Source organism: Rattus norvegicus, chromosome 4 (genome assembly GCF_036323735.1).
Source record: "Rattus norvegicus strain BN/NHsdMcwi chromosome 4, GRCr8, whole genome shotgun sequence".
Classification (NCBI taxonomy): Eukaryota; Metazoa; Chordata; class Mammalia; order Rodentia; family Muridae; genus Rattus; species Rattus norvegicus.
In genome coordinates, this window is record NC_086022.1 from 180,977,774 (window position 1) to 180,994,086 (window position 16,313).

Consider the following 16,313-nt stretch of genomic DNA (forward strand, 5'->3'; position numbering starts at 1 on the left):
TCACACCTGATCACATGTAAAAGACTCTTGGATGCCTCCCACAGTGGCCCTGCTCCTCCGGAAACATTTTGGATTCTGCCAAAGGAAACACTCCTTCCTTGGAACTCTGCAGCCCCCAGCCGTTTCTAATACAAACACTCCTGTTGCTATTAGTGTTGGATACATTTGTAACCATCCTTCGATCCTTCAAAACAAGCCTGTGCTCTGTGCTTGGACTTTGTATGTTGTTTTAAAGGTGTTCGATTCTACAGAGTAAGAGTCACATCTGGAATATGTGACAACCAGACATCAAACTTTAGCAGTGGAAATGAGAAAGTCCTATGAATACCAAGTGGTGAGCCTGCAGGTCTCACACTACACGAGGCAGACGGTTGGAAAGGACTCTACTCCAGAGAAACAACCACTAGTCAAGGACAGGAGGCTCAGCCGTGGTCCACACAGGTCATCCTCAACATCAGTGCAGACACCAGGGGGTTGGATGCAGGGGCTGGAAACAGAGTAGCTGACTATCTTTGACAAGTGCTGGGCAGAATGTGAGGAGCCCCTTCTAGAAAAATTCCAAAGGTGACTGATAAAATATTTAAGATGCCTCTTTTCAATAGGAACTCAGAAACCACAAAAGTTCATAAAAATTTCAGAGCAGAAATTCACTGGTATTGACTGGTGTCCCTTCCAACCTTAGTCCATGCTGGTAACCTATATTCTGAGTTCTAGTATTGGGGCTAGGGAGGTGCACACATGCACGCACGCGCGCGCACACACACACACACACACACACACACACACACACACACACAGAGGGAGAGAGAGAGAGAGAGAGAGAGAGAGAGAGAGAGAGAGAGAGAAGTCTGGTTGCAAAGAAAGATGAAAGTTCTGGCCAGAAGCCACAGATCTCCAAGCATGAAAGGGAGACGTCACAGCAGTGAGTTAAGGAAGACGACACAGCCCCCTGGGCAGACAAAAGTACATGCATAGCTTGGCCTTCGCTCTGGCTATGGTCTAAGGGTCTCAAGCCCCTGTGCGCAAAAAAGCCCACTCTCAGGATCTAAGACTAGAATTCCCATTCATAAAGAGGCCCCCAAAGTCCCAATCCGAAAATCTGTATTTAGTGTGGCTAAACAGACTCCCCCAAAGTGCCACAGAACGTTCTCTAGACTAAATCCAGGCCTCAGAAGAATTCCACACAGAATGTACCTTCATAATAACAACAACAACCACACTAAAGGCCTGAAGGAAGTCGCCTCAGGAGCTTCCGCGGGAACAGCTGAAAACTAGACAAGCCTTCCTAAGAAAAGGCGTGCCCCGCCCCCTCCATCTCCTCAGCGAGGGTGGGGGGCAGAAGGACACACACCAGCAGCCATTATCGAAGGCTAGAGTGACCATCCAGAAGGCACACGCAATGTTAACTTTGCAGCGCGGGACCAACCAGACTCTGAAGAATCTTCAGCTTCGGAGGAGCTAAAACCCTTGTCCGCCTCAAGGCAGCGTGCAGATCTCTGCAGGCTCAGACCAACAGCGCCCCCTGGCAACAGGCTGAGGCAACTGCAATTCCCCCGAGAAGGAAAGCACCCTCTTCAACCTGCGGAAGATTATCAGCGCATACTGACTCAGTCAAATAGCTACAGCATCTCATAACCATAGAGATTTCCTCAGATGAATATGACTCAGTCGAGAGGTACTCACAAGAGTGCCTCCTCTGTTCCCACAGACACTGGGCGCACTACACACTCACACATGTAGGCAAAAGGCACATACACATTAAAAAAAAATCTTAAGAAGATAAAAAAAATTTTAAAAAATTAGAAAAGCAACTCTAGCCATGTATGCACAGGATATCAGGTAGGCATGAACCCAAACATTTAAATCAATAAAGCCTGGTGAAAACCACCAAGCAAATGTGAAAAAAAAATCAGTTTCCCATTATGAGAAATTACCACGGCTGGAGTTAAAATTCCAGCTGGTATGGTAAACTCCAAATAGGATGTGGGTGAGACAAGAGGGTATGAGTTTAAATAAATTACTAAGTGCTTCCTGCGGGGTGACACAGGCTTGAGAAAGAGAAAACAAAATCTACCACACGTATGCACGCCGACATTACTGCCACAGGCATAATAACGAGGTTCAATATAATACTCAGCTGGGGTTTCAAAGTTAAGATACAGCTGCATTCACAGTGAAGCCCTTCACAGCCACAGTGGGCGCCCAGAAGTCAAAGAGTAACACCTGAGGGTCCCGGGGTTGTTGTCTAAACTCATCTCCATTGCCCTCTGGCCTCACTGACTGAGGTGCGGCCAGTCCAACCCACCATTCCTCAGGATGGCTAGTCCAGCTAACCAGCTTGCTCTGGGCACGCCCCATCTCTGGCTTGTGATGCTAGAACTACAGGCCACCTGCCAACCGGTTCCAAACCTCCAAACTCCTGGCCCCCGCATTTGTGCGGCAAGGGCGTCAACCACTGAGCCATCTCCGCAGCCCAGCGTCGTTATCTGGTACACCCAGGCAAACAGAACCTCATCACCTGCCCAAACAGAACTTAGCTTTATCAAAATAATGATCGGTTAATCAATCAGTTAATTAATCTCTCCTTCTGAACCAACTAATGGAATCAAAATAACAACGGTGATGGTTGTCCTGCACGTAAACAGTAATGGGGATGGGAGGTATGGTGACTTTCACACACCGTTGGAGGAAAACACTTGCTCCAGAGCACAGCACATGGGACGCTTGGCTCCCAGACACAAACCTGAAGAAGTACCTCTTGAACGGGCTCAAGAGGAAGAAGCATGCCCAAGCTGTCACAGTAATAGCAAAGTTTCTTAAAACACCAGTCCATGGCCAGCTCACTAGAAAGCCATGTATGACCATGTGCCAATGCGGACTAGAGCTTTGGTGAATTATTGCCATACTCAACAAGGATAGGAGACAACAGACCCAGAATAGCCCGGAGGAAGTATTTTCTATATATTTCTTCTGTTTTATTAACATGCACTACACATAGGAGAGAACCATTAAACAAGGAAGCTTGCGAACTTGTGGGAGCAGTTTATTCTGGGTACGGAAAGACCACAGGGGTTTCCTTCCAGTAGTGGTTCTATTTCATAAGATACACACCATTCAAAGTTGTTCCTTACTGCTGTGATCAAACTTTCTGGACACATGGGGAGTAAGGGGTAAAGGGATACAGTCCAGGCCACAGGGCATCATGGAAGGAACCCGAAACAGAAACCACTGGCTCAGATATAAACGTGTCCAGGCTTCCGACAGGCACTAGGAGGAACTCCCAGGACAGGTTCCCTCATCCCTAAGCAGGGGACTCAGTTCATTCTAGGTGGTGCTGTGCACAGATACAGCACTGGACTGCTCTTGCTAGGAATATGACCAGGAGACAGAGCAGCTCAGAATTGAGCCCACTGGTCCATGATGACAAGACTGAAGGAGAAATTACAGTTAGAGGGGCTTGAGGGTTGGCTCAGGAGTTAAGAGCATTGGCTGCTCCTTCAGAGGATCTGAGTTCCGTTCCCAGCACCCACACTGAGTAGCTCACCGCTGCCTGTAACCCCAGCTGTGGGGGATCCAACACCCTCTTCTGGACTCTACAAACCCCCATGCACATACACGAAACCAAATCTTAAGATGAATAATTAGATAAAGTTGGACCCTTGTTCGTTGTCTTTTCTAGTATCTAATATTAGTTCTTGCTCACACTGTCAGTTCTTGAATGCACACTGAAGCCATGTTGACTGACTGTCCTTTCCTTCTGTTCCTATAGTAAAAGTCACGCCTAAAAGTAACTTGGGGAGAAAAGGGTTCATTTGATCTTATGTACTGCGGTCCATCATGAAGGGAAGCCAGGGCAGAAACCTAAGACAGGAGCTTGGAGACAGGACGTGGGCCCAAGGCCTTGGAGGAGCACCACTGACTGACTAAGGCCTTGTAGGAGCACCACTGACTGACTAAGGCCTTGGAGGAGCACCGCTGACTGGCTAAGGCCTTGGAGGAGCACCGCTGACTGGCTAAGGCCTTGGAGGAGCACCGCTGACTGGCTAAGGCCTTGGAGGAGCACCGCTGACTGGCTAAGGCCTTGGAGGAGCACCGCTGACTGGCTAAGGCCTTGGAGGAGCACCGCTGACTGGCTAAGGCCTTGGAGGAGCACCACTGACTGGCTAAGGCCTTGGAGGAGCACCGCTGACTGGCTAAGGCCTTGGAGGAGCACCGCTGACTGGCTGGCTCTCAGGCCTTACTCAGCTTGGCTTTTTCAGAGAATGCAGGACCACCTACCCAGGGGCAGCATGGCCCACAGTGGGCCAGGCCCTCCCACATGAATCCCTGGTCAAGGGAGGTCTCTACAGACTTTTCTACAAGTCGATCTGATGAGGGTATCTTTTCAGTTGAGGGTCCCCATTCCCAAATGACCGGAGCTTGTGTCAAAGTGACAAGAAAAGAATAATCCTAGCCAGCACGCTAACACACTCCATCAAGGATTTGCCCATGGATCCCTTACCGTGCACTGTGTGCCCACTTTGCAGGTAATAAAGACAAATCTTAGAAAGTCAAAGTAAGTTACTACAAGTAGAACATACGCTACTCTACCCCCACCACCCCCACTACCCACTACCCAAACTACCCCCACTACCCCACCACCCCCACTACTGACCGCCTCTGCGTTAATCTTGTCCTGGTTGTTAACTCAGGTCTAGCCTCCCTTCACATCCCCTTAGCTTTGCCTGCAGCTGAACTGCTCTGGTCGGCTCCCCTGCAGTGAGGATTCTAAGTTCAATTCTGCCTGAGCCAGCACAGTGAGCTCATGTGCAGCCAAGATCCAGGAGGAAGCTAACAGGCAGCTCCCTGGGACTTTGGTAGCCAGGGAGAAAATTCCAGCAGACAGGGACGTCTCCTAAGAGCGCCATAGTCACCGTCACATCCCAGACCTTCAAAAAGTGGGTCCACAGAGTCGGGCGAGGCCACAGACGTTTGGAGAAAGCAGCCTCCTGACTCATGAGTGGAGTCTCCATACAGAGCTACAACCATTTGACCCTGAAGCCAACAGTCCAGGGCAAGCTCTTCCAAACTCTAGATTTTCCTCCGTATTAAACCTGAGCAACATGCCTACAACGGTTCCCATTTCTTATATCTGGAAGTCACCCATTTCAGATTAGAAAACTAATTTTTTACTCCACAAGCCATACGGTTTTGCCTTGAGAGTGTCTGCAATTAATCCATATGCCCCTCCTCCTTCTCATGCTTCTGGCGGAAGAGCGCACGCACCACTCCACAGCAGAAGGCCCCCCGCCCTTTCCCACCGTCCCTCAGTGAGCGAAGGCCAGGGATTTACAGCCTTCCCGCTACATCTCATCTGAATTCTTATGAGACACTTTCTCTTCTTGTAGCTCAGTGAGCTGAGTGGAGGGCCGTTGGACCCACGCATTGAACTCAGATCAAAAGGCTTGGCTGCGAGGCATCCCACCAGCCCAGCCCAAGACCTCTATTCAAATAATTCAAACAGGTATATTTAAGTCAGAAGAGAAGCAACAGTAAATTTCCTAGGCACAGGTAAAATGTGGCTTTTCAAAAGGAAGGGGTATTATGACTTGCGAAAGCATAGCGACTTATTTTTGTGTCGGAAAGTGCAATCTTAAGGAGTCTGGATCTTATCATCCAACTGTTGGCCGAGTCCCAGAGTTCGAAGCCTGGGAGAGCCCTTGGATTTCGAAGCTTTAGTTTATTGGGTTTAAAAGGTTTGTTCTGACATTTAAAGGAGAGTCCACATGTAAAAACATCTGATTTTTCTTGGTGTGGACATGAGAAGCACTGAATAAAGGCCAACATTTTTTTCTTCAGAAAAATGAGTTAGAGAAGAATTTATGCCCCACCCCCATGGCACTAACTGATCACAAAACAAGGTTTTATGGATCAGAAAGTCTACATTCTGCTAACACTCGTAGAAATTGTAGGAAAATTTCCTAAGAGATAAAGTGGAGAGTTACAAGAAATCCATCATCTTGAGACCTGCCCTAGGACCCTAACCTCAGCTCCCCCTTGCAACTCCGCTGTGTTTCTAATTAATATCACATTTATTGACATTAATATGCTGAAATTAATATTGGTATTTTATAGGATATATTTTGATAAATATTTAAGTTAATAGCTATAATATTTATTAATATTTAATTAGCGCCTTCTGTGCCCCCACTCTACAGCCCCACATGTCCTGAGGTCCTCCGAGTCTATCCCAGGTAAGCGTCCACACGCCCGTCACGTTGTTCCTGCAGATTAAAGCCCCTAAGTGTAACACTAGGCAGGCATTTCAGAAATGCCAATCATAGCATTGGTGATGGTTAGCTCTCGTGTAAATATTATCAGTAAAGCTGTTTTGTGCGACCTGAAATAGGGGCTTAACAGTTGAGAGCTCTGGCTGTGCTTCCCAGCACCCAGGTTCCATCCCTGACCAATATGTCAGCTGATAACTCTCTGTATCCCCAGTTCCCGGGGATATGGTGCCCCCTTCTGTCCTCCTTGGGCACTGCATGCATAGAGCGCACAGCTGTGAAGGCAAAGCACTCCCTAGGCGTTAAGTAAAGATGGATGGGTTCGGTCCCCAGCTCCGAAAAAAAGAACCAAAAAAAAAAAAAAAAAAAAAAGTAAAGATGGATAATGTTCGTCCTAAAAGCGATCTGGGAAACAAACCTCATTTGCCTCTTCGCCTCCTTTGGCCTGGCCCTCGCCCATGTCTCCATTCTCATAGCTGCTGCTCTTTTCCACCCATAGCTCGGACTTCTCCACCGTCAGCCGAAGTTGGTCCAGGTCTGCCTTGATTTGCTTGTAGTTATCGACATCTTGGTTCGACACTAGTAACTGCACCTAAACACGGGAGAACGCAGTTTCTGTAGCCCTAGTTTGTTCCTGTACACCTAAGGTCTCGTTTTTTAAACACCCGGTTAGATGAAGATCAACGCTTACAGAACAGTCACGGACATTTACATGTATGTGTATTGGCTGAAAGCTTAGCTGCAAGTATCCGTGGACTCCAAGCAATATGTTCACATGTGAAAAGGAACTCTTGCATGTCAAAATGCTGAAGAGTAATTCAACATAAAAGTCTAGGGGGCTGGAGAGATGGCTCAGGGGTTAAAGCTCTTGTAGAGGACCTGAGTTCAGTTCCAGGGACCTCAGTTCACTTCTGAGGACCCACATGGCAGCTTACAACCTCCTGTAACTCCAGCTCCAAGGGATCTGAACCCTCTTCTGGACTCTGGGTACTACACACATATGTGCACACATGTACATAGGTACTGCAATACATGTGCACATGCATGCATGGGTAGTGCATACATATGTACACATACATACATCGGTATTGCACATACATGTGCACATGTGTACATGGGGATTGCACACATATGTTCACATACATATATGAATGGAAATTCCCATGCATAAAACAAAAATAAGCGATTCCTTTAAAAGGTAATCTAACTCTAAATTCATGGTTCAAGTTAGTTTTTCTGAGGCTTTCTATACATGTATCTGTTTGAAAAGTCAAAACATTAAAAAAAAACCATGGAAGAAAATATTAATGGCTACAATATACATTTGCTAGTATAAACAGGAAGTCTTGGAACTTGAGAGAACAATATAATTTATAATTTAAACACACTATGTAGCACATACCTGCAAAACATGTGCATCTAAATGACTCCCATTTAGCTCCTTAAAGTCTGTGCTCCACTAAACACAAGACATTCCATTCGTGAGATACCCATTCTCACAACTAATCATCGTGAGGTTAACATGCAATCCAAACAATGCACGAGAAAAGCCTAGATCCCCATCATAGCTCTGTTCTTTGGAGGTTCTATATTTTTTTAATCACACCATATTTATTTTGAAGCTATGGCTTGTCGAGTGGATCATTAGATTCTGTAGCCAAAATAACAGCAGTGGACAACAAACTTTCTAGTATGTTCCCATTCTCCAGCACACCCTAAATTTTAGAGTCTGTCACTTTTATAAAGATATTGACTGAATAGCTCCTGTGAGAGCCTCAATCTAAAGCAGGTCCTGTCGGGCTCATACAAGGTCATACCTAACTTTCAAAACAAAAAGTCATAAAGGAGGTATCACAGTGTACGCCCGAAATCCCAGCACTGGGGCTGCAGAGATGGGGGGATTGCCAAGGGTTCAAGATCAATCTGAATATAGTAAATTCTGGGACAGCTCCTGCTACAGAGTGAGACCCTGTCTCAACAACAACAAAAAGGCTCAAGGAAGATATCCTCGTCTGCAACTTGCATCAGGCTGGGAGTCACAAACACCCTCAGAAGTTGAGGGCCACTCAACTTTACTCAACTCAGAGTCTGTGCATTCTGGGCAAGCAGGTACTGAGCCCCAACCCCAGTTCCAGTCCCAGCCACAACCCCAGCCCAAGCCCCAGTCCCAGTCCCAGCCACAACCCCAGCCACAACCCCAGCCACAGCCACAGCCACAGCCCGCGTGTGCTGGGCCTGGCCCAGCCTCACCTGTTTGAAGGCCTGAAGCACTTCTGCTCTCTGGCTGAAGTGTTTGAACAGCAGCTGCAGGGCCCCGGACAGCAGTGGAGCATAGTCATGCATGATCAGGTGGATGAGGACTCTTAAGAAGGTTCTGCCTCCCTCATCATCAAGCTGAACTGGAGTTTTTTCTTTTCTATAAAACCAAAAGTAATTCTAAAATAACAAATTACATGCTATCCATATCAAAGTCACTTAAATTGTATCACGGTTTTTAAGCTTAGACCCCCTGTTTTCCCAAAATGGGAAACTGAAAGGAAGACATTGTTACTCTCAATCTCATATAGTTAGCTGATGGAGGGACAGTGACAAAGGTGGTTCCTCAAGAATCTCAAGAGTTGCTCAGCAACACACAGGAAGTACAGGCATTCGAGTAGTCTGAGACCATTTTCATTAACTGTTATTCATCACATAAAAGAAGGAATGGGGTTCACTATCACATTTTCATATGTAGTTCATTGTTTGTCCAAATTTCCCCACCACTTTTCTTGGCCTTCCACTTGTCCCCTTATCCCTCAGAGTCCCCTTCTGAGATCAGCCAATGGCTGGTTTCCCCCAGAGCCCAAGAGATCACCATGTGGCAGCTGGGGAGGAAGAGTCACAACGCAGAGCCATCACCCAGGGCTCTGTGTGCTTGGCACAGTGGGATGGGGAGCAGGACTCCACTGGGGTCTATCTGAAGGCAAGCACTGCTACTGACGGGCTGTTCTAGAAGTACACGCTTAGATGGTTCCATTCTAGATGGCAGTTGTGCACCCTATATAGCCTAACATATAGGTTAGGTGATATGTGTGGGTTCCATAGGTGGGGGAAGATATGTATGGCAGAGAGGCAGATTACAGATGCATAGAGAGGTGTAGAGATAGAACACGGACCACAGACAGATGCATATATGAGTGACTGGTACACAGACAGATGACAGATGATAGATCAATAGATTCTTGTACTCACAGACAGATGATTGATAGACATGATACATAAATATACATAGGCGATAGGCAGACATAGTTGACTCTTAAATGATAGGTATAGAGAAATAAATAGAGGATAGATACATATATGACACAGAGACAGACAGACAGAGAGACAGAGTATAATATACTGATTCTTGGATCATGATGAACACAGCAGCATAAAGTTAGATGAAACAAAGGAGAATTAATGTGGTTGGGAGACAAGGTGTGTGAGCCGCTGCTGGTCTGTCTGTCTGTCTGTCTCTGTCTATCTGTCTCTGTCTGTCTCTCTGTCTCTGTCTCTCTCTCTGTCTCTCTCTCTCTCCACACACACATACACACACACACACACACACACACACACACACACAGTCATACTCAGTCACATACACACAGATACTCATACATACTCTTACACATACACACACACACAAATAAATACAGATACACATTCGGAGACACAGTCATGCACACACACATATACATACTCTTTTACACCTATACATACATACAGACACAGATACATACACGCAGACACAGATACATACACACAGATACAGATACATATACACAGATACACATATAGACACACAGTCACATACACACAGCTACAATACAGAGATACACACATACAGACTCACACGGAGTAACATACACAAATAAATACTCTTATGCATGGATAAACACAGAGAGACAAAGATACTCATACACACACACACACACACACACACACCCTGAAATAAAGTATACTCAACACATAAGCCAGTAACAGTCACTATCATTCTGTATATGACTGACTGCATGTGCCACACGCTAACACAGCTGGCTGGCTGTGTGGTGGTTACCACACACTTCTCCAGACCCCTGAGTAACACACTGTGATCTGACAGCAGGGTGGCTGTGAGGTCACCGCCTCTAGGAATGTCTCAGTTCTTGCCACTTTACAGAGCACAACTCTGTCACCATCTGCCTATCACCTGGGGCATCACTGGCCAGTGTCATTACACAGCTCATGTCTGTGTTTGAAAATGAAATTGTAGGTGCCTTTATCCTTCTGCCCCAGAACAACAAAATATTTCAATAGGAAATCATAACAAAAGCCAGTATCACAATAGAAAATAAACTTACGCCAAATGTTCACTGAACAATAAGTCTTCAGGGGCTCTGGTCTACCTGCCTGCCTTCCCTCCCTCCTGCTCCCCCACCCACCCCTGCCTTCCTTTCCTCCCCTCCCTCTCCAGTCCCCTCTCTCTCTCTCTCTCTCTCTCTCTCTCTCTCTCTCTCTCTCTCTCTCTTTCTCCTTCTTTCTCTAGACAGACTCACACTATGTAGCCCAGGCTAGCATGGAGCTGTGGATCTTGGGGTTTCGTTAAACCTTGACTCTTGTTCCCCTTTCTAGAAAAGTTTAGTGTAAACATTTTGTCTCCTCAGGTCACCTGAGGTCTGTTCTAAAAATGAATCTGGTAACTCCAAGATCCACTTTCTCATTGTGGTTGCTACTGTCTCATTTCTGGAAAAGAAACTGCCCAACAGTTCAAAGGGGTAGCAGAGCTTCCTATCCCAGGTACCTGAGGGACCTGACTTCTTCCATCATGGATGCTTCCTGCTGGAAGCAACGCCTGGCTTCTCATGCACAACGTTAAAGACATCATCAAAAGAAGCTACGCTCTCACCTCAACTGTGCAAGACTCAGGGAAGCGATGTGTTACAAGACGCCGCCATATTTATACAGCAGAGCTACAGGGCATTTGTACTCTCGTTATCTAAGGAAATCAAAGCTGAGAATTCTGAGGGAGTTAAATACCTGGACCCAATTTCTCCCGGTTTCTAAAGGTGGCTTAAATAAGAGTCATGTTCTTTCCTTTACAGTAAATTTAAAGCTTCATTTCTGGGAGAAATTGTGTTATCAGCAACTGGGGTATCTAACTATGTATAAAAAGACGGATGATAACAAACTATGGATACAATTCTAGTGAGGTCTATCCATATAGAAGAGAAATATCATTACGGTACCTTCCAGCAAACATCGTTTCTGCCTGAGCCGCAATCTCATCAATGTCAGGGACAAGAGCTGCGAAGAAGCACAGTGAACATCTTCATTGTCTTAATTCACATTCATGCTCACTCACTTGAACCTATTTTTATCTTAATACCTTTCGCGACGCTGAATGGTAATAGATCAGAAAGTTACAATATGGCCCCACTCAATCAAGCATAAAGCTTTGTCAACTTGGCACAACCTAGGATCACCTAGGAAGACATTTTCAATGAGGATCTGTCTAAATTGGGTTGGCCCGTGGGCATGTGTCGGGGACTGACTTGATTACTGATGTTCATTGATGTGGGAAGATCCAGCCCACCGTGGGTGGCACCATTCCCTAGGTATGAGATCCTGAACTGCTGAGGAGTGCAGAAGCCAAGCCAAGCACAAGCAAGTAGATATGTGTGTACCTATTTCCCTCTTATCCTGACTGTGGCTGTGGTGTGATCAGCTCTCTCAAGGGTATGTTCTGTGACTGCCCTGCTACATAGACTATAACCTAGAAATATAAACTGAAATAAACCCCTTTCTCTCCTAAATAGCTCTTTGCTGGAGTATTTTATCACAGCAACAGAAAAAAAAAAACCTGGAGCAAACCTGAACATCTTAATTGAAGTTTATACATGTGCACATATGTATTTAGATGCTGTATATTGAATCCAGAGCTGCAAATGAGCTATCTCCCTATTTAATATAAGGTATGCTTTAGGTTAACATATTACTGCCATCAAATGTATTAAAAGATCATATTTAAAAGGTGTTCTTATTTATAAGTAATTGTATGTATGTATGTGTGTATGTATGTGTGGTGTATGTGTAGGTATGTGTGTATTATGTATGTGTGTATGTATGTATATATGTATGTATGTGTGTATGTATGTGTATGTGTATGTGTGTATGTGTGTACATGTATGTATGTGTGTTTATGTATGTGTGTGTATGTATGTGTGTATGTGTCTGATATGTCAAATATATGTGTGCATACCTACATTAAAAATACAGCTAACACTAGTGATGGTAAAGAAGAACAATTTTCTTCCCCTTTATTTTTAGTTCACATGTGTGGATGTTCTGCCTGTATGTATGTCAGTGCATCACCTATGGGCGGTGCCCAGAAGAGGGTGTCAGATGCCCAGGGACTTGAATTACATCGACTGTGAGCCATCATGTGGGAGCTGGACGTCTAACCAAGGTTCTAAAAGAGCAGTGCCCTTAGCAGCTGAGCCATCTCCCCAGCCCCAGGGAAAAGCATTTGTTTCTTAAAGAATCAAAGTCCATGTGAAGAGCAGAGTCACTGTGCTTCCCAGCAATGTGGTCTTTCTGCCACACACATTTGAAATTCTGTCTCTTTTTCTCATAGAGCAGGGTCATTGCCTGTGTGAGACAAGTATCTCTAGAGCATGGAGAGAGACACCAAAGAAGGAAAGATCCTTTTCTCCTCACACACACACTCACACACACACAGATAAACTCTCTCTCTCTCTCTCTCTCTCTCTCTCTCTCTCACACACACACACACACACACACACACACACACACACACACACACACTCACACACTCACACACTCTCTCACTTAAAAATCCATCTTCTCCAGATTTTTCCGGCGTGTCTCAACCTTTGCCTGGATACTTTCCTGACACTCAAGAGTTCATGTTTCCAGAAACCTGGCTTCTGGGAGCCAATAACTGTTATGCTTCTGTCAGTACAGTCGCCAGCATGGCTTCCTGATTCTGTCTGACCATTCCTGGAAACAGCCCTCTAGGGTCTGAACTTCTGGGAAACTGCAGTGTTGTAGGGGTGCCAGCAGTGGCTGCTCGCCTGGGTGGAACTGTGGCTGCCGGTCTGCAGGGCACAGTTCGATGATCAGTAAAGAGGCAACTGCTCTGTCCCCACTCTTACCACAGTCAACGAATCCTTCTTGCCCGACTGATTACGGACGGAGACGGTGGCTCCTTACACAGATATCCTCTTGTGCACAACTGTTAGCCTCAGAAGAGCTGTGTTAACTGCCTTCTCCATTCTAAGATGTAGTAACAGCCTTCCAGGACTGACCTGACCCATCCAGGTAAGGGGTGAGTTAATAATTCTGAGTCTTCACAAAGCCCCTTCTACGGCCTCTAAATGTTACAGCCATTTTTATGCTCTTTGGGATAATGTTCCAGGTCTCAGAAAGATCCTAATTTCTAAGTGTGGGAGAGAATTCCAAAGCCCAGGCACCACCGCAGGCTGGCCTTCGGGGAGCCCTTCCTCTCTATTCTCTGGCTAACCATGGCTTGCCCACAGACACTGCCCTTCTCAGATGGACTTCACGCTGCTCTCCGTTCACAGTTTTCTCAGATTCTCACCCAAAGAACATAATGTGAGAAAGATCCAGGCTCCAGAGCGGGTGAGGCCTCAGGGCTCCCTGACTTTGAAGCCAACCAGCCAGAATTTAGTCTCCATGGAAACACCCCTGGCTGTGTGGTGAGGATGTTTCCAGGAAGGCTAAATTGAGGTGGGAACACTCACCCTGAACATGGGTGGTGCCACCCCTCAGAGTGAGCCAAACACCAGAACTCACCCTTCCCTGCTTCCTGAATGCGGAGACCAAGTTATGCTTTTGTTTTAAGGTAGATAGGAAAGGTGCTTGGGGGGTCTTTAAAAGCAGAATGCAAAATCAAGGATCACAAAGAAGTCTTGTGGTAACCCATTATTTTGTAAGCTAATTAAATACAAATACACACACACACACTATTCACACACACACACTATTCACATACACACACATATATATATATGTAAACATATATATATATATATGCAACCCTCCCATACACACATATATGTATACTACATGGGTGCACAGTGCTACTTCTAGAAAACATGGGTTACTGAATTAAAACCTTAGTGCAAGGCACAGAATAGCCCCCTGTGAGTTATTGATTAGATTGGCCCCAGGGGCAGTCTGAATGCAAGGTTATTGTCATTACTCTTGGTTGTCCACCAATGCTAAACGGCAAGACGCAATGGCTGAAGACATCATTCACTTGGGATTCAAGACACAGAGAAAAGCACCTCAATAGACAAGAAAGCTCTCCTCCTGCTGGCTAACTTACATAGAGCCAAGGGAGCTGTGAGAACTCCTGAGGGAGAAAACACTTCAAATCTCACTCAGGGCTGGATGCTGCGTATCTCAATACTGACACATGCTGGCTAGATGTGCCCACTGAACAACAGGGGCAGGATGGGTATAGGATTAGCCAGACACTTTTTGACTGGATATGAAGCCTACACCACAGGAGAGATTTCACGGCTGGTCAACAGCCCATGACTGGGGAGATCAGGGGCCCTATCACAGGACCTACTGTTGTTTCCCTTTAAAAGCCTGTTCTGACAAACAGCTTTCTAAATACTCGTGCTTGCATGCACAGATCAATGCTGCTCTCAGCTCTGGTCAGAGAAGCTTCCTTCCCCTTGGATAACGGTTAATACAGATCCCTGGCCAAAGTACAGAGCATAAATAACCCTGAGTGCTCTGCCAAGGGTGGGTTACCTCTGGTAGCTTCCCACCATCCAAGGTGCAGGGGACTTTGTAGAAGACGAGGCAGAAAGAATATTGTCAGTAAGCAGACACGAGCGCTTTGACACGCTGATGTCTAGACAAGATATGGCTGGTGCACAACTCACAGCAGCTGAGGTAACCTCCGCCAGACCGGGCCAGCCAAAAACACCAAACTCCTAGCACGGATATTGGCAACGATGGTTGCTGGGAAGAGAGTCGTATTCTTAAACAACACGGCTATTGGTAAGGTGACCACACACACTAGTGAATATCCACATGCCCAGGTTCATATCGGCAACCCCGGCTGGATTCAGGAAGTTGTCAATAACAAGAAAACAGGAAATGAGTGGGGCAGGGAAATGGGGTGGGAGCATTCAGAGGGAGGGGGCGGGGCAGTAGTGATGGGTGGATATGACCAAAATACACGAAACTCCCGAGGAATGAAAAGTACTATTTAAAATACATTTTAAAGAACACAGAGCACAGACAACAAATACTGCCACGGAGATACCTGATGGTAGCAATGTTTCCGGGGTGCCGCTGGCAGAGGGGTCACCGTTGCCATCATTCTCCCCAAATTCCTTCTTGTATATGGACAGCATGTAAGAGATACGGTAGTCCAGCCTGACACTCAGGATGAACTAGAAGAAGCAACATGGCAAGCTTAGTTCTATTAACACGCACTGAAAGACCCCGTTATACTGGATGGTGCAGGCATTAGCATGGCGTTAAAACTAAAACCTGTGAGTCGTGGGCTGGAAAAACTGCTCCATGGGAAAAGCGCTTGCCACATACGCCAGGAGACCTGGGCTCCATCCCTAGAACCCAGGTAAGGTTGAAGTAGAGAGACAGCTCCACAGAGTTGGGCACTGTGACACATGTGCCCACATACACACACAGCAAGTTTTTTAATGCAAGCCATGACACACAGCAACCATATTTCTCAGTCCTCCAAATGAGCCAGTGGGAGATCTTACCTGCAAACTATAAACGCTTGGCTGTTTGCCTGTCTATGTTAGTCTTTAAGTGAAGGAAGAGATGTTTTCATTGGTCAGCACTGAGACCACGTTCATTCATTTATTCATTCATTCATTCAATGACCCCCACCTCCAAATGACCTCAAACTCCCTGTGTATCAGAGGATAACCTGGAACATCCTGTCCCTCCTCCCAAGTGCTAGGGTCACACATATATATATATATATATATATATATATATGCCACTGTATCT

General features: G+C 46.0%; 1 protein-coding gene across 7 annotated transcripts in view; it reads right to left on the bottom strand.

The window, feature by feature from the left end:
• Window positions 1-16,313, bottom strand: part of Itpr2 (inositol 1,4,5-trisphosphate receptor, type 2) — a 406,037-nt gene that overhangs the window by 218,449 nt on the left and 171,275 nt on the right. For all 7 annotated transcript variants that reach the window (XM_039108425.1, XM_063286748.1, XM_039108427.2 and 4 more), the window contains 4 exons: window positions 15,595-15,724; window positions 11,513-11,570; window positions 8,517-8,682; window positions 6,685-6,858 (listed from right to left, as the gene is read on the bottom strand). In XM_039108425.1, coding sequence (XP_038964353.1) covers window positions 6,685-6,858; window positions 8,517-8,682; window positions 11,513-11,570; window positions 15,595-15,724 — 528 coding nt within the window. The remainder of the gene's footprint in view (window positions 1-6,684; window positions 6,859-8,516; window positions 8,683-11,512; window positions 11,571-15,594; window positions 15,725-16,313) is intronic.